General features: G+C 39.7%; 1 protein-coding gene across 1 annotated transcript in view; it reads left to right on the plus strand.

The window, feature by feature from the left end:
* SLC44A5 (solute carrier family 44 member 5) overlaps positions 1–18,301 on the plus strand; it is a 247,105-nt gene extending 228,804 nt beyond the window's left edge. Inside the window, exon 22 of the mRNA XM_068239205.1 lies at positions 10,717–18,301. Coding sequence (XP_068095306.1) covers positions 10,717–10,817 — 101 coding nt within the window. The 3' untranslated portion in view covers positions 10,818–18,301. The remainder of the gene's footprint in view (positions 1–10,716) is intronic.
* The last annotated feature ends 1,145 nt before the right edge of the window (positions 18,302–19,446 follow it).

Raw genomic sequence — 19,446 nt, forward strand, 5'->3', positions numbered from 1 at the left:
TTTGTGTCGACAACAAACATCTCCAGTTCTGTTCACTGCCCTTGGGGATTTCTACAGCACCATGTACCTTTACGAAAGTTCTCGTATCTGCAATAGCAATACTCAGAGTACAAGGAATACGAATCCACCATTACTTGGACGATATACTGATCTTGGCAGACTCGAGAGAAAAATTAATATTACACAGAAATCAAGCGATCAGTTTCCTGACAGATTTAGGCTGGTTGATCAATTGGAGAAAGAGCCAGTTGGAACCCTCAAGAACTCTCATCTACCTGGGGGCCCAATTCAACAATTACAGGAATATAGTATCATTACCACAGGAAAAGGTCTCCTATGTAACAAGGATCATGTCAACATTATTACAATGCCAGAGGATTCAGTCCAGACAATGCCTGCAGGTTCTGGGAACAATGTCATCAGTAATCCCTATGGTAAAATGGAGCAGGTGGCACATGAGACCATTACAGATGGAGTTCCTCAAGCAGTGGAATCACTGGTCCATGAGACAGACGATCAAATTATCAATCAAAACCAGACTTTCGCTCAGATGGTGGACAAACGAGGAAAACCTACAGCAGGGACATTCATTGATGCCATATTCATGGAACATGATTACTTCAGATGCCAGTCAGATGGGATGGGGAGCCCATTACCACCAAGCATGGGCACAAGGAGTATGGCATCCATCACAGAGGAATCAGGTATCAAATATACTGGAATTGAGAGCAGCTTACAAGGCCACGCAGGCCTTTGCCCCGATGATCAAGGGATCAGCTGTATGTATACAGATGGACAACAGAGCAGCTGTGGCCTATATCCAGAAGCAGGGAGGTACAAGAAGTTTAGCCTTGATGGAGGAATTGCTTCCATTGATGTCTTGGGCAGAAAAGAATCTGACAGCAATCAGAGCAACATATATTCCAGGAATACAGAATGTCCAAGCAGATGTACTCTCCCGAATGAAGATACGGAACAACGAATGGATGCTGAATCGATCAGTTTTCAAACAACTGGTACACCTGTGGGGTCTTCCTCAGGTAGACTTATTTGCCTCCAACAGGAACAACCAAGTACCGAGATTTTTCTCCAGACACCCGACTCAGGGGGCAGCGGGTGTAGATGCTCTTATGATTCCATGGCAGGCTTCACTAGTATACGCTTTCCCACCAGTACCACTCCTGTTGAGATTTCTAAAGAGACTACAGATGGAGAAGGTGGAAGCGATAGTAATCGCACCATTTTGGCCCAAGAGGCCTTGGTTTCCTCTTCTGATGAAAATGTCAACGTCGCCTCCAATCAGATTACCCCTCTCAGAGAACTTACTGTCACAGAACAGCATAAAACATCAGAATCCACAGATTCTCTCATTAACGGCATGGAGGTTGAAAGAAATATCTTAAAGAACGCGGGATTCTCTGATCCAGTGGTGGAAACCTTGTTAAAAGCAAGAAAGATATCCACAAATAAAACTTACCACCGAACATGGAAAAAGTTTATTGAATTCTCAACGCTTAGAAATCTGGATTTCCTAAATCCTTCCATTCCCCAAGTATTGGACTTCATTCAGACAGGAGTCGACTTAGGTCTAAGTGTGGGCACCCTTAGGGTTCAAATATCGGCAGTATCAGCATTAACGGGAAGGCAGTTTGCTTCGGAGAGAACGGTACAACAATTCTTCCAAGCGCTCTTAAAAATAAGGCCACCAATAAAGAAGATCTTACCTAGTTGGGATTTGCCATTAGTTTTGGAATATCTTTCCTCATGACCATTTGAACCTATAGACTCGGCCTCGATCTGGAACATCACTCTAAAAGCTACATTCCTGGTGGCCATCTCTTCAGGTAGAAGAGTTTCAGAAATACAGGCATTAGGTCACTCAGAACCCTACATCACCTTTTTCCCAGACAGAGTAGTGTTAAGACCAAGGGCTGGTTTTCTACCAAAAGTGGTATCGGTTAAGCACTTAAACCAGGAATGGACTTTACCATGCTTCACTGAAGATCCAGAGTCAGAGACAGTTCATCCATTGGACATTGCAAGAATCCTTAGACATTACCTGGCAATGACAGATTCCTTTCGGAATTCTGAAAATCTATTTATTTGTCCTTCTGGTCCCAGGAAGGGTAATGGAGTTTCATCAAGGACAATTGCAACCTGGATAGTTAGGTTAATCAAGGCTGCCTATAATTCCAGTGGAACAGATCAACCTTCCTCATCCTCAGCACATTCTACAAGAAGTATGTCCGCATCCTGGGCAGCTTCTGCTGGGGTTTCACTATCAACCATATGTAAAGCAGCAAACTGGTCCACTCCAAACACATTTATTAAACATTATAGAATTGATCCTGCAGTATTAACTTCTGTAAATTTTGGAAAGAGTGTACTTAAGGCTAAACATAAATAAGGTTTTTTTGCATTTAATTCCCACCCGTCTTGTCTTTTTTGCTAGTTATATCCCATTAAGTATGACGACATGGAGGTATCAGGAAAGCCAGAAAATTTGTACTTACCTCTGTAATTTTCCTTTCCTGATACAACTCCATGTCGTCATACGACCCACCCTCTTGTTGCTAGTGTCTGAGTACTGGTAACGAGAATGGGGGGTTAGGGGTCATGACCTTATTTATAATCTTGTACCGGGTCCTATAGGGGTCAGGGGGGCGGGGCTAACCCATTAAGTATGACGACATGGAGTTGTATCAGGAAAGGAAAATTACAGAGGTAAGTACAAATTTTCTGGCTTTTCTGTTCTGTGGGACTCATCAAACTTCAGATGAGGCTGCAAATCACAAATATACTTCTGTACTATCTGCCTTCTTCTCTTCATTGAGATAGGTAATAGCTATGTGGCCTGGGAGTGCTGCAGACAGTAGTGAAAACCCATTCCACCCAAATAGAGAAATCCTTTTTGTTGTTTTTTTTTTGCCTATGTAAACCGGTTTATTTAACGGTTTCCTTCAATAACCTCGCCTCGCAGCGTTCAAATGCACCCATCACTAACTAAACATTAATGATATGGGGAAAAAAGTTCTAACAGCTCATACAGCACTCGTCCGCGCCCGGAAGTGCTCTGTGCATGCACATGATGTCACGATTATGTCACGCACAGATTGCTCCCAGCTACGGTCGCGTGCTGTAGGATGCGCGCAGCCGGGCCAGCGCAGGCACAGTGATCCCCAACTTAGGCCCTGGTATCCTTTAACAAACTTTTACAAAAATGTGTTGCCCATTACTGCTGAGCATATGGAAAAAACAATGCACAGTGAGGTTTGACCTTCCGGAACAATTGTGGACAAATGGTAAAATGTACAATTCAAATAGAACCCAAGGCCTCATAAATGTAAAAAAGTAAATACCTAAGGAGAGGGAGGCCTCTTCCCATGCTGTCCTTCAGTCCTCCGGCACTGCTCGAAACCCACGGTGCACGGTGGCATAGTGGTTAGCACTCTCGCCTTGCAAGCGCTGGGTCCCCGGTTCGAATCCCAGCCAGGGCAACATCTGCAAGGAGTTTGTATGTTCTCCCCGTGTCTGCGTGGGTTTCCTCCCACATCCCAAAAACATACAGATAAGTTAATTGGCTTCCCCAAAAAAATTGGCTCTAGACCATACATGCACTACACGATACATACATATGACTTTGGTAGGGACTACATTGTGAGCCCCTCTGAGGGACAGTTAGTGACAAGACAATATACTCTGTACAGCGCTGCGTAATATGTAGGCGCTATATAAATAAATAAATAAATAAACCCACCTTAACATCGGGACCTTGCTCCTCTTCTGGCACGAGCATGGCCATGCTGTAGCCATATGACCATGGCCATGCCTCTTCAGTAGCACGGAGCTTCTCGTGCTTGTACTTACTGTGCAGGCGTGGCCCTTACTCACGAACATGTAGTACAGCCACACTCATGCTTGAAGAAGAGTGCATAGAACTTTCATTAAAAGAACATTCCCTTCAGGTACCAGGCACAATGAAAGATGTCACCACTAGGGATGATCAATGAGATGCAAAGTTTATGCAAATGTATATGCAAATATATGATGCTTGAAGATTAACCAATCAAGTTCCACCCAGGTTTGAATTGATTGGTCCATTTTCAAGCTGCATATATATGCATATACATTTGCATAAACTTGGAAATATTTGCATTGATCATTCCTCATCACCACCTGTGATACATTTCAGAATGTAAATCAGGGAGAGGAAAGATTTTACAGTGGGAAAACACTGACTAAATAATCCTATAAATGAATATTGTAAAAAAAAAAAAACAACAAAAACAATAGTTATTTACACTACAGTTTCTCTTTAAGTGCACCTAAATACGAAAGGTTGGAGTAAATCAGAAATTACTGTATTATATGTAATATAACTGATATAATGAGAAGGGTTAAGAAACAATAATATTTAAGTATGCAGTTCAAATATGTTTATGCAAATATAAGGACTATTATTTCTTCGTATTCAGGATTTTTTGTCTATTTTTCCTGTGATAAAACTACTTAGAAAATTAAGCAAGATACAGGTTAGCATACATAAATATTTACTACAATGGTATAAAATACTGAATGGATTTAACGTCATAAGAATAATGTTTCTGCTTCACTAGAAAAGATAACTGGAAGAGCAAATCAGTTTGAGGCCCTGTTCACAGTGATCAGTTGCGTTGCAGATTAATTCTGCATGTCAACCCACTGCCCAGCCAATCCTATGGGCTTGTTCACAGCACTGCATTGTAATGGATCGCGTTATTCTAACTCACTGCATGCAGGCTTTGCATTAAAGTCTATGACCCGTCTTCATTGCAGTTCACACTCATTATAATGCGTACGTTATACAAATGACCACTGTTAACCTAGCCTTAAAGCAGTATTATTTTTATGTGTTTGTAGGTGTTAAGGGTTTTTTTTTTTCTTGAAACTGGTTGAACTTGTACCTTAACACCCATTTGTCTCTTTTATGTGAAAGGGAATGTATATACATTTTTTTTTTAAATCTGCTATATGTATTAATATTACTTAGTACTAGTCCCAAAAAAGTGTTTTTAACTAGGAATACATTAATTATCACAAATTGAAATGTAATATTTGTTTGGCAATTTAGTTGTTGGCTTAACCATCAAACTTTGAAGATACAGAAAGGATTTAGATTTTTTTCAAGGAGGGATTGTCGGCCACAAAATCAAATTCCATGTACCCTTTGCTCTGTGTTTATTATGTGGTCTGGAAACCCACACTGCATTACAAGTGCTCCAATCTATTCAGAAATGTTTCTGCTGTTATAATCTTATCTCCGACAGACTAGCTTTATTTTGTACATTGCCGACGAGACGGAAGCTTGTCATCTCCTGTTCTACATTCCTGCTCCTCATTGATTGGCTGAGGGTAGTTCGGTGTGAAGCTAAAATCTGATCTATGCCTGTGCTCTCATGTGTTTACAAAGCAAGCTAGCTATAAAAGTGCAGATTCTGGGAGGAAAAAAAAAAGAAAGGGAGCAAATGACCTCAGGATTGGCTTCAGTTGAAGGGAATCAAAATTGCAAATTTCAGGAACAGCATAATCTTTATTTACCATATAAATGCACTGAAATCAAAACGTGGACTGTACAATATGTAAGTAGAACAAATAGTTATCTACTTATACATGTAGGTTTTTTTCCTGGCATAGTATGGCTGATCCTGCTTCTTTAACTTAATTTATTGAATTGTCACCCCAAAAATCAAGTTAACAAGTGAAACATAACATACATCCTTGAAAATGTATGAGCATAGCAGTCAACGAATACCATGACAAAGGACTTAGTTTTACTGGTATGTAGTAAAGTGAGGGCAAACCCTTCTTTTTTTGTAATTTTAACGACCTGCATACAGCCACAGCACAGAAAGACTCAAAACTTTAGCAATTAAACCAGCAAGTGCAATTCCAAAATTCTAATTTTTATTTGTAATATTTAACGTATTTTTACTTATAATGTTTAAGCTTATTTTTGTAAGAATGTTTCTTGTAATACATATAGCTATTATTATTTAAAAATAATGTTACATTCCCTTACACTTTTGTTATGACAGCTGTTTTTAAGATATTGTCAAGGAATGGCAGTATAAATAATGGACTAAGGTGGCATAGGTTTAGGGAGGTCGCCGGATGCCTCTTGTTTCAGAATTATGACAAAAATTGTTTGTAAGTCAGTTTTGAAATATATTTTTCTTCTTAACTGTAAGAATTGTACTACTTTACCATTACTAATTTTATACACTGTTTTGTGAACCAAACAAACACAAAGATGTGTCATCTTGGAGCTGGTGCCATGAATCTGGTCTAGGCAAGTGCATATGAGAAACCAGGCCCTAGATCTGTTATTACGCAGGCTGTAGTTTTTGCACCTATGCAGCCTTTTATTTAATGAGACTTAACTATCTTAACTGCAGAACTAGGCAGGCATCAAGCAATAACCATACTTCATTTTGGATTAAAGGAAGCACCAACATCTCTAAAACATTTTTGTATTTCAAAATATTAAGGCTAGGTCCATACTAGGCACAGCTGCAGGACGGAGCCTGCGGTCCGTGATGCTGGCGGTCCGTGATCCTGGCAAACCTGAACGCAAACGGATCCATGCTGCCCTTGTGTAGCATACATTTTTGATCCGTTTGCATTTCTTTTTCTTCAAAAAAACGGATGGAGGGGTATAGCAGCCAGGACAGGGGTGGCAGCGGTCAGCGGGGAGGTGGGACGTTCCCCCCCCCCCCTCCCTCACCTGGGTCCCTCGTCACTACTACTCCAGCTACATGCGCAGAAATTGTTGAAATATAATGTCCGCAGCGAGCGGGGAACCTTCTGTCTACTTCCAGCACTTGCCGCTAGACTTCCTGCAATGCCGCCCTCTATACTTGGAGGGCGGCATTGCAGGAAGTGACACGGCGAGTGGAGGAAGTAGAGAGAAGGTTCCCCGCTCGATGCGGACACTATATTTTAACAATTTCTGTGCATGTACAGTAGCTGGAGTAGCAGGGACGGGGGACCCAGGTGAGGGAGGGGGGCATCCCCTCTCCCCGCTGCCACCCCGTCCTGCCTGCTATACCCCTCCAGCATGGCGGCTGCCTCTCTCCCCACAGGCTGTGACACAGACACGGATCCATTTCTGTGTCCAAATCTGCCTGTGTAGAGGAGGATCCGTTTTCCTATTGTCTGCCACTATCCCTCCGTGTATCCGGATCCATATGTGTTGCAGGAAAATGCAGCAGATCCGGACCTTCCGTTCAGGTTTTAAAAACGGGTCCCCGGAAAGGCATACAGATCTGTTTTTTGTGTGGGTGAAGACGGCTCCTATTTTTAACATTGCTATCCGTGTCTCCGGTTTTGATCAGGTGATAGAACGGATACGTTTCCGGACCTAGTGTGAACCAGCTCTTACTAAAGCCTATTATTTTTTAGTTCTTTTATGTTTAATTGATGTTTTACAGAGAATGTGTGTTTTTGTTTATATTTTTGTCCTAATTATGTGTTATGTACATGTAAAGAATACAGCTTTAATTACGGTGTATCATATAAATATTACAACATAATGTTTCATATTTGGAGCTCCACCTGCTGGGTTGACTTCCCAGTTTTGTATCTAGAAAACCTTTTTATTTTACTGCTGTGTAGTAAGGACAAGGTAAGTCAGAAAGGAACAGTATGGTTTAATTATCAGAGGCCAAGTCAAGACACTTGGCATGTGCAATATTATTGACTCATTTACTACTTTGTGTATAAAACATTTATTACAGCTAGATAGTTTTCCGATAAAAAAAAAATATGCTATTCAAATTAGAACATAAAACTTCTAAAAATGTTTTTAAATAATTGTTTTTAATATTAAACATAATTAATTAATAGAAACAATCTTCAAAAAAACTATACTTAGCTCTCTTTCTCTGTCTTACTGTCCCACCAACCAAATAATGCATGGAGACTGGTAGTTGCAGTGCAAGGAAATTGGAAGCATCCGTTGATCAAGTCAAAGAGAAAATGTAATAATGTATTTCTTAAAATAAAAAAATCTTTTAAAATTCTCATACTTAATATACTCTTTAACAATATTTTATAATGGGCAAATATATTTGTTCAGAAGACTTTCTTCACAATGAGGTTGATTGTCAAAACCCATAAAAAATACTGTACTTTTCATCTTATCTACAAAAATATATTTGAAGAACCTCACAATTAAAAAGTACTATTGAATAAAAGTACAATAAAGTAACATCAAACTTTTTAGAATATATTCTTATTTTCTGAGGGCCTAAAAGCTTTTTTAATGTGCAAAAACATCCCTTGTTAGAAAATGAAAGAGAAAAAAATAATTGAAAAAGGGCCCTTTTTGACATATCTTTCCTATCTGTTTGTCTCATGAATTACTTTTACTCAGCCCCCATTCAGTTAACTTTTCTCCTGATTTTTCTCACAGATGTTTTCACACCTGCTCAATAAAACGTCTTTTAAGCCCCAAGAAAGCCAGCAAGAAAATATTCAAAAATACGTATCTTTTTACATATGTTTTAGTACTTTTTCAGTTGCCAAGTACTACTAAAAAAATAATTTTGTGGTTTAGGTGGATCTTTATCTTCTGGTTGAAAACTCAGGAGAAATGTTAATTCAGTAGGGGCCCTTATCTGTTTAGGTCATGAATTAGCGCTCAGCCCCTATTTAGGTAACTTTTCTCTTACATTTTCCCACTGGAGGTTTTTTTCACATTATATAAATAAAATACATTTTAAACCCCCCAGTAGTAATGGGACAAACTGTTAAGCAGGCCATACACTGGCTCGATTCACGGCCGTTTCGACAGCAGATCCGATCCTGGGATCGGATCTGCTGCCAATCGCTTGCGCTAAACGCACCCGCCGATCCGATTCCCTCCCGAAATCGGATCGGACCGTCGATCGCGCCGTGCGGGAAATTACCCTCGATCGCCCGGCGGTAGGAGCGCGTCGCTTGCGGCGTACGATTCGGGCCCGATCCGAGCATGTATACATTACCTGAAGCTGGCTCCGGGGTCCTCTTCTCCTCGCTGCACCGCATTTCCGCATGTCCCAGTGTACGCTTATACTTCCTGTGTCACTCCGGTGACCAGGAAGTTGAAATAGAGGGCGCTCTATTTGAACTTCCTGGTCACGGAGTAACACAGGAAGCGCCGGGATGGAGCAAGAACAGCGGTGCGGTGCAGTGCGGAGAAGATGCCCGGGAGCCAGCCTCAGGTAATGTATACGGGGGGGGGGGGGGACAGGCGGCAGGAGCAGCTGAACAGATTGTGATCGGTTTCAGGCTGAAATCGATTCACAATCTGTTTGCAGTAAAGGCAGCCATACGATCCCTATCTGATCAGATTCGATCAGATAGGGATCTGTCAGCTGGTCGATCTAATGGCACATCGACCAGTGTATGGCCACCTTTAGAAGGCGAATAGTTTGCAGCGAATGTTACACGATGTTTGCTTTTGCCACATACTTTAACATGAACTTTGCAAACGTTCACCGTTGTTCATTGCAAACTGTTTGCCTACGAGTAGTTCATGCCATCGCTGCCGCCCAGCAAGCAAAAAAATAATTTAATAAGTTTGATATCATTTTTATTTTTTACCAACGTTATAGTAATTATTTATTTTGAAGATAACATGAAAAATTGAACTTCTGGAAAGATAATTTAAGAGAAAAAAATTGTGAATCAATTCCATTGTGTGGTCTGTTTAATAAAGATTAATAATTTAATCTAAATTATATTAGAATACTTACACAGTAGAAACAATTTTAAATTGTCAGCTCTCCCAAAATAAGATTTTTAGGTATAGGTGACTTTAGAAAATAGTCTAAATAATATATTCTGTGTACTTACATTACTGTAAGTACTTAAAGAGAAACTCCAACCTAGAATTGAACTTTATCCCAATCAGTAGCTGATACCCCCTTTTACATGACAAATCTATTGCATTTCACAAACAGACCATCAGGGGGCGCTGTATGACTGATTTTGTGCTGAAACCCCTCCCACAAGAAGCTCTGAGTACCGCGGTACTCTGGGCAAACTGCCACAATGTAACAATGTTCACAGACAGGAATTAGCTGTTTACAGCTGTCTCTAACAGCCAAAACAGCTAGGAGCAGCTACATAACCTGCCCACAGTAACAATGTCACCATGTAATACATGTCAGAATGTGAATCTGGGAGAGGAAAGATTTTACAATGAGCAAACACTGACTAAATCATTTATACATAATTATGGTAAAAAATGAAGCACTTTTTTTACTACATTATTTTCACTGGAGTTCCTCTTTAAAGGGTCAGTCCTTCCAAAATATAATTTACTTTCTTGTGATATATGGCCAGCTTTCTCACCTTCATGAGTCTTATAAATTGTAGGGTGTCAGTTGGTAAAACTCTCCCCATGTATATTCCTTCTTGGTCATACATCACCTTACTATGGCTGCAGGAAGTGGGAGGAGCTTGGCATTCAGGTGCTGACAGCGTGAAAGAGATTATCAAAGCTGGTTGGTGATGTAATCATGCCATCTGTTCACCTCCACACAGAGACGGACTGACCCTTTAAAAAAAGCGATGACCCTTCTCTGTTGTTATTATTAATACATGTTTTTTTACCTCTTTATTTGAATCCTATTTGTTTTAACCACCTCCGTAACAATGGCTCACTTACTTCGTCTTACTTTTTACTCCTAGTGGAAGATTTAGAAAGAAATGACGGTTCACCCGAAAAACCCTTTTTTATGAGTAAATCTTTACTGAAGATTTTGAACAAACAAAATACCCCTGCCAAATGATGCCTGCCTGATACACACAAAGGACTTACCTAATGGTCTGCTTCAGTATCTCTAGATAGATCTATATGCATCTTTTAAACCAAAGTGTTCATGCTGCAATCAATGGTGCTGATTTTTTTTTTTCCAGTTACGTACTATTTTTTTCAACAAAGGGTTAAACGCTGTTGATGTACTCAGGAATACAGGTTGTTTCACAGATTTATAGCCTTCAACTTGTTAGCTTTGGTAGAAGATGTAAATGTGGCCATACACAATTTTTTTTATTTTGTAAATATTTGATAAATTCTCCGTCAACTGTACTGCTATTATAGGTGTAATTTCAGTGTATCATACACTACCCAATTTTTGGAAAAACCAATGTATAATTTTCCACCCCAGCCGATCAGATAATTAACAATTCAAGAAAATCAATTAATTTTTCTTGTTGGGAAAAAAATATTTGATTTTTCTATGCAATTTATATTTGTATTATTGTGAATATTGACTGTTTTCTTTGCATTGTATATGGCCACCCTAAGGGTTTTGTAAAGTCTGAGCCCTCATATGATGTCTGTCATGTTAAAATGGACTGATGGACTAGAAAAAATCCTGTTATGGACACTTACTCAGTGCTACAAGAATCTTCAGCAATAGCTCCCCCCACGTACGTGTGATTTGGCCGACTGGTCACTTTGGCAAAGGTTGAGCCCAAGGAAGGCTGATCTTGCTGCCGATAAAAAATACTGGGCCCCCTTCGAGTCATAGTAGTTTGGATAGAGAAGTAATTTGGGGTCTGGCTATCGCAGGCACCCGAATTACACTGTTTATACTGCTGCGCGGCCATAGATGCAATAACATTGTCTATGGCAGCACCCAAGTCAATTGCAACGCAGGGAAGAGCGCATGCCTAAGTGATGTGCTTCAGGTCCCCCAGTCTCCTAGTTTGGTTGGTTTCAGAGAAGGGTTCAGGTTTTGCACAGCCTTTGGCTATCCAGTCAAAGTTAATAAGCTTAGTGACTGGAAAGCCCTTTTGGTGAGTTGGTTGAAAAGGTTTAACCCTTTTTGGTGACCATTTGTTTGCAATTCTTCTGGTTCCTAGAGACAACAAGCTGGGCATGCTTTGCACATGGAAGAAAATTAAGTTGTGTGGCTGTAAACCTAAAAGTTGGTTTATGTACAAACATAGAAGTTTCAGGAACTTTCACAAGGCCTATGCTAGAGCCAAGCTTATTTTTTGCTACCCCAGTTATCGCAGAGAAACCTTTAATATCACAAGGTGTAATCAACCTTTGTTCTAGAGATAAACTTTTATTTTTCCCCGGACTTGGGAAATGTTCTGTCTATTGAACAAGTATTCCTTTAATCAGCAATGTTGAACCAAGCCTTGTCCATTTTATGCACCAAGTCTGAACCCCTACTGCATTGCCAAAACCATCTACAGTGGTCCTAACATTGCACTGCTATTGCTATTGCAATTACTAGAACATTGGTAGCAAAAAAAAATTCTCATATTTTTATTTTCAGTTATACAGCTTTTTTTTTTTATAACATTGCATCAATCTCTAATATTTGCAGTTTACACACTACTCATCATTCTAAATATTTTTACAGAACAGGCAGTGAACTTTTGACCTGTCCTGAACTGTTCTCTGCAAAAGAAAAAACAATACAGTTCAGATAACAAACTGAGCTCTCTGTGACTGAAAGTGGTGGAAAGCCAGAAAAGCTGTTCAACCTAACAGTTCTTTATAACTACTAGTTTCCCTTATGCACTTGTCCTCAGACCTACTCGGGAGTATGAGTAGCTTTGAAGAGCTGTTCAACTAAGCAGGTTGAATGGACAGAGGTGGAACAACGGGCCTGGTGGAGGAACTGAAATCCTTCCTTACAGATAGGCAAGTATTAAACCTGAAGTAAATTTCTCACTTCAAGTTTATTTTAAGACAAGCGCATCGGTACAGTACATGCATGAGCCAGGACAAGCGCATGTGCAGTACGGATGTGCTGGTCTTGGATCTACTCACCTTCTCAAGGCTGCCTGAGGAGCCCAGAAGAGCTATTCAACGAGCAGGTCAAATAATTTCAACTGGTGATCAGAGCCAATCACAGGGTCAAGAGCCAATGAAATCAGCTCCTGACCAGCTCTCGAAACTCTGCTGTCGTAGCGACAGCAGAGCAAGTGGGCTGCAGGGGCGGGAGAGCAGAGCGATCAGCGGTAATTTAAATCTATGCCCTGGCAGGTATAACAGGTCCCAAGCACGGTGTAGATTTCAATTAGCAAAGTCTACATCTCTTTTACATCTCTTGACTTGTCCATTTTAACCTGCAGAGAGTTTTCCATGGACTTGATGTACAAAATCACTTTCTTTGAAGGGTCAACATTTATTTGGGGTTGGCAGTTTTGAAAACACTGTCACCGATTTTTTTTTTCTTTATTAAGTGCCTTTAGCCTTAGCATGTTGTTTACGTTTTTGCAGGACTTGCAGAAACTTGTCATGATTTTACTTATCTGTTAGCAAATAATGTGATTGTTAATTATGATGTATAATTTATAATGATGGTTGATTTATAATGATACAATTATAGTTAGGAATTTAGCTGAAAACAGTCCACTATTCTATAGTATATATTGATCTGGTGCACAGTAACTTATATTGTACATAGCGGATACCTTTCTAATTAAGGTAGCTGAGAGTTGATAGAGAAATTATTATCCTCTAAATAGAACCTGTGGAATAATAATTAATTGAATTGATCTTCGATTGTTATCGGTTTATAAAATGTTCGTGTTTATCCCGAGGTGTTTATTTCATATCATGGAGGGGCATGCGAACCAGAAAATACATTTTTTTGTTTTGTTTTTTAAATTGTATTTGAGCAAATCTTTCATCATGGTAGAATGTGCAGGGGTCAGTTAAATGTCTGTATATGAAATATTGAAGCCAAACTCACGTAGAAATATTTTAGTCTTGGATACAATGGAAAAAGTTCAGATGGTCTATTGATTTCTTTTTTAATTTTTTTTTATTGCGGTTTCTGTATGGAAGAATATTTTTCACTTCCTGTTCTAACAAGAAAACGGTAAATACATCCAGTGGGGCAAAGACAGCAAAACAAATAAAAAAAAACTTTTATTGTCCCTTGTTTCCTGTCTCTGAGGCTACTATAATCCTTTCCAATCTATGGACTATGTCCAACGTTCACATTTTCCCTCATAGCACCACCCCCAGCCCTTTTTCCTGACACACACACACGCACGCACTCACGCACACACACACACGCACGCGCACACACACACACACGTACGTTCCCTGGAAAAGTAATAGGTGCAGGGGCGAGGGGGAGCATGGGTAATCGGGAAAAAGGATTGGAGGTTAAATGAAAGCTATCAAGCTCCCAGGGAAAGGGAGTTAGGGGAAAATATCCCAAAGAAGCGGCAGTAAAAAAAAAAAAAAATAGGTTCTGACCTATCTTTTTTCCCCTGTTGTTTGGTATTAATGTTTGGCTTCTGATTTTTTTATTATTTTTTTTACACATACCTTTAACATTACACATTCTAATCAAGTTAACAAACTGGGAGTGCAACCTCTTTTTAGTAGATATTTTTGTCATAAAAATCTGCTGTAGGATTACACAGAGGACATTAAAACTCAATGTAGAAGTATCTTCTGAATTTAGCTTTATGTACTGTAATTCAAACTTTTAAAGCTGTTTTTCTCGTGTGGTTGTGTAGAGGCCTGGAATCTGCATATGGTGGTGTGCACAGAGTTTCTCTTCATGCATTACGTTCTGTGCCAGTATGTTTTGACTGGCAACATTACTTATTGCAACACAATGTCTCCATCACTGCCTGTAGTGGCCATTCATAAGTAACCATAACTATAGCAGTTCAAAGCCAGCTATTAGTAACAGCCTAGCAACATAGCAGAGAGCTATCTAAGTGGCATACAGAACTTTCTATCCCTAAGTCCCTAGTTCAAGCTTGGGTGTATTTTTTTTTTATAACCTGGCTGGCTAGTTTTGCAATGCTGTCTTCCTGTGCCAATGTCAGATGCTGCTTGCCTGAGAGAACAGTAAGTCTGTGAGTTGGCCAAACACCTCTCCCCTGTGAAATTACCACTCATAGAAAATATTTGGAGGGCGTCATTTTTCACTCTGAGGAAAGAGCTGACCCATCCCACCTCTTCCCTGTGCTCTACAGGTGAAGCAAAGAGAAGAAGTGGGTGTGGCCCAGTCATCAATACTTTTGTAAACAACCCCTATTAACTTGGCAACTTCGTGCTTTGTGAACAGATTGCTGGGTCATGTGACTGACTTTCCCAAAGGGCATTTCTCTGGAACAAATTAAAATTGTGTAAATAATAGTATAGGCCCCTATTGAACAATGTAAAATACAGGAGAGTCAGCTAAGGCTTTAAATATTAACTACAAGTGCAACTGAAGGTTCCATAGATCTTCATAATAGGGCAGGGATGTTGAACTCCAGTCCACAAGGGCCGAGGTCCTCACACATTTTTGGCACAGCTCATATTAATTAATGGGACTGAATCAGAAAAGGTGTGGTCCATCAAGTAGAACTTAGTTCTCAGTCCACCCTAAACACTGACATGGATATGACCCTCGAGGCCTGGAGCTTGCTCCTGTGTAATAGGGCATAGGAGAACTCTGATACTAACAGTCATCTTATGACTTTCCATTTCATTGCTGAGCCCTGCCCCAAGGGCAAAGCCAGAACCTCGGTGGCTACTGGCCTTTTAATTATTAAGGTGATTCAAGCAAATATCAGACTGCGCTGGGTTTCAATTTCACTGGACCAATTTATTGTTAATAAAATTAAAATTAGTTATATAAAATAGCACGTTAACTGCTAGCATTGATTGATTCCTTAAAAATCTTGCTGACGTTGAACAAAAGCTGTTTGGTATCCCAACAAGCTATTGCCTCCGGACTTGGTCTATTTAGAGTCAATAACCCTCAGTAAAGGACTTGTTAATTGCTGTATAACAGTAAATGGCTAGTCTTCATAGAAGTTGAATTACTAATACTATTGTATTAGCGCCTAGAATTGATGTCTGTTTTACTCACAAGAAAAGCAGATGGATTTCCTATTGCTATAAGAGATTCTCTCACAATCTACTATAAATTGATTTAGCTAGTGATGAACCCTTTTAATTATTAGATTTAAAAAAATTCAGCCTACTACTCAAGAGAACCCTCATGGGCTCCCCGACTGCACAAATGTTAGTTAAAAAATGATGGCAGGCACACCCAGACGTCACAGGTTGCCATTGTTAATCTGACCATGTATTCTGATGGTATAGGTTCTCTTTAAAGTACACCGGTCATTACAAAATGCCGAGACTACGACTGGATGCTTTCCTAAAAATGAGTGTAATGTATGGCCCACACTCTCACGGCTGGGTTAGGTATGTATTACATTCGTATTTAAAATTATGTGTACAGATGTATGAAGATTCAAAGTTAAAAGCTTAACTTCAGATTCACATATACGGAACATTTTGACATACAGTGTTTAATTTTTTTAAGACTAAAAATTACACATACTTTTAAAGGCCAGCTTCACCCATTTTTAGTATTGCATGGTTATAGGCATGTCAGCATTCTTAGATTTGGGCAAACACTACAGTTATTGTGCCAAATGATGGTTTGGTCCATCACACCTTTCAGATAGTGGAATCCATAAATGTTTGAGTACAGGCGAGCTCTGCACAGGTCATGGCCTTCCAGGAGGTAGAGACAAACCACCCCAGGAAAGTCTCACCATGGTACCCTCCACAATACATGAGATCACTGGATGTAGTGAAACTGCTCAGTACTGAATGGAATGCTAAGTATTTTTTAGGATTGACTTTAACTTCCTTAGATTGTCCAAGTGGAATAAAAGTAGAACTCCAGCCAGTTAAATATCAACGACAATGTAAAATCTGTGAATTCTCTACGTGTTTAAAGAGTTGTAGTTTTCTCGTGTGGTGGTGCGTGGATGCAATATAAAGGAATGGTCAACGATTGTTGGTGGACAATCCACTCACACTGTGTGGTCAGCAGCTCAGCTTAGGTAAATAGAGCTGCATTTAGTTAATGTGGGGTATTTTGGTAGGTGGGAAAAGCACCGACTGCCACCTAGGAAAAAAAAACAGATCAATCAGATTTATAACAATGATAATCTTAAAGAGGTTAGGGATGGATTTTGAAATAGCATAGGTTTGCCAGCAGCATACCTTCATCCAATGATTCCCGCATGATCTCTGATTTTAATTCAGCTGGCCAATAGGAATGGGGTTCACCACGGTGACCACGATTGCAAAATGGATTTCCCTTTGAGAAGCAAGTGTTCACAAAAGCCACTTACCTGCTGACTTCTGGCCATGGGCCATGCTGGACACTATGGGATGGAAATTTGCCGTTGGCAAACCTAAACCATAACAAATTCTCTCTCTAAGAAGGGTGATCTGTTAGCAGATCTCCACTCCTTTATAAATAGGCTCCTAAATGTTTTTATTGATACATTGAAAGGAGAGGAATATGGTTTCCACAATCATTATTTCTGGAAAAAACAAAACACCAAGGCCCTTATTCAAGTTTTCTCCTAGCAGATAATTATTCTTCTCCTGTTTAAAATAAATGTTCAGCACTCTGCAATAAAAACAAATACCAAAAAGTAGGTGAAAAAGTACTGTGAAATTATTCAGAGTATTTTCTTGCTTGCTAGTGGATGAAAGGGCATTTACTGATAACGTGTAAAAATATCACCTGTCCTAGGTGAAAACTAAAGAGAAAAAGTGAAATGAATAAAGGCCCAGTTGTCTGGCTTTTCTGCTGATCTTTTTTGGCTCCAGTAGAGGCTGAGTCATATACCTGCAATAAGCATGCAGCCAGTAAAGTCACTCTAGGTCCGGGACACCTGATCTGCATGTTTGTTTTGGGTCAGTGCCTTAAAAAGTATTACAGGCAGAGGATTAACACGACAGCCAGACAATTTGCATTTAAAACTGAAGGCTCGCTTTAATTGTTTTTTCTATTTTCTTTGCAAGGAGTTCATCTTAAATTTTACAGGTTTAATATCAACATCTATTTATTAGAGCAGTTTCTGCAACTAACAGTAACTTGCTTTTTCATTGATTTTTAATTTTTTTGTATGACTGTTTATCCAAGAGGCGTTTTGTTACTGTAAATTTTTAGTGAAACGCGTAATCCGCTTGGTTTAGGGAGATCTCTCTGCTTTTTTTTTTAGTCATACTGTTTTGTGCTCCTTTTGTGAACAGACGATAGCATGAGTTAAAAGTCCACTTTGTGTGCTTCTGCTGTGCAGAATTTAAAACTTGTTTTTCAGTAATAAATTAAAAAGAGAAGTAACAAAGTATATAATTTGTGAAGCTGGGTGCTTTTCAAATGTGCATTTTTGCTTGAAAACAAAATAGGTTCAATACATTTTATGAAATGATGTTTGTTAAACATATTTTTAAAATAAAGATTTTCATAAATAATTGTTTCTGTACATTGACTTTTTATTTATGTTGTTGCATTTATTAACCAGTTCCGGATCTTTGGTATGTTTATATATGCCCCTGAAGACTTCACTTGCGGATCAGGCTGTATATGTACGTACTTTAGCATTTTCTTTGCCATTCCCATTTCATTCCGCCGAGCACTGATGGGTGAATGGGAACATGTGTTCCCAAAGCCAATCAAAGTGCCTGCCATGTATGACCGGCATCAGCAAAAGTGAAAATAAAAACACACATACACTACACTTCCTGTGTACAAATCTAGCTTTATTTGCATGACCAAGATTCATACAGGTGTTGCCAGAGCAAGGGGAAAAGGGGGGGGGGGATGACATGAAAGGGGGGGAAATGGGTAAGCAGTCCATGGACATTTTTAGGCTTACAGTTCATTTAAGCTCCTCTCACAAACATGTCCATCGGAGTACCTCAAACATAGCCTGCCGAGTTGGGCTGGGTAGAGTGCTGTCCTACTGGACCCACCTACAGAGCAGCAGCCCTGACTCACCTCACTACAAAAGATACTGTATGTTGCAAAACGGAGGACAAGAAAAGCCATGTGCCCTGAAAGAAGAGGCCAACTCTATGCTCCCTCCAAATCAAGATCCATGGGTCCTAACAACAGCCCAGATAAAACACACCAAAGCCAAGAGCAAAGAGGACTATGTAGATAAATAGAGAAAAATATTAATAAAAAATAAAAAAAAACTTAAAAAAGCTAACCATATACCAGTGCCTAGAGAGAATATAAATTGGCCCCATACCGGGAAAATCTCCAAAACACTCAAAATAGGCAAATTCTGAGTGTCTACAGACAACCTGGAAATCGAGTCTGGGAGACAGACAAGACACACAAACCCAGGGAGGATAGACTATGCCAACACTGTGAGCAGAAGATCCTCAAAGATGAGAATCATTTCCTGCTGCACTGCCCCAACTATACTACAACCAGGGAAACCTTTAAAAATTGGTGGAACTATTTTCAGACTTTCACACAGAGGATAAGAAAATTCTTTACATTCTACTAGAAGAGGCATCCACAGTGACAATTGCTGCACACTATGTCACAGCATGTGGTGTGGGTTGACCTGCTGTTGCCATAGCACTGTGACTGGTGACGCTGTGGG

This window comes from Hyperolius riggenbachi, chromosome 6 (genome assembly GCF_040937935.1).
Source record: "Hyperolius riggenbachi isolate aHypRig1 chromosome 6, aHypRig1.pri, whole genome shotgun sequence".
Lineage (NCBI taxonomy): Eukaryota > Metazoa > Chordata > Amphibia > Anura > Hyperoliidae > Hyperolius > Hyperolius riggenbachi.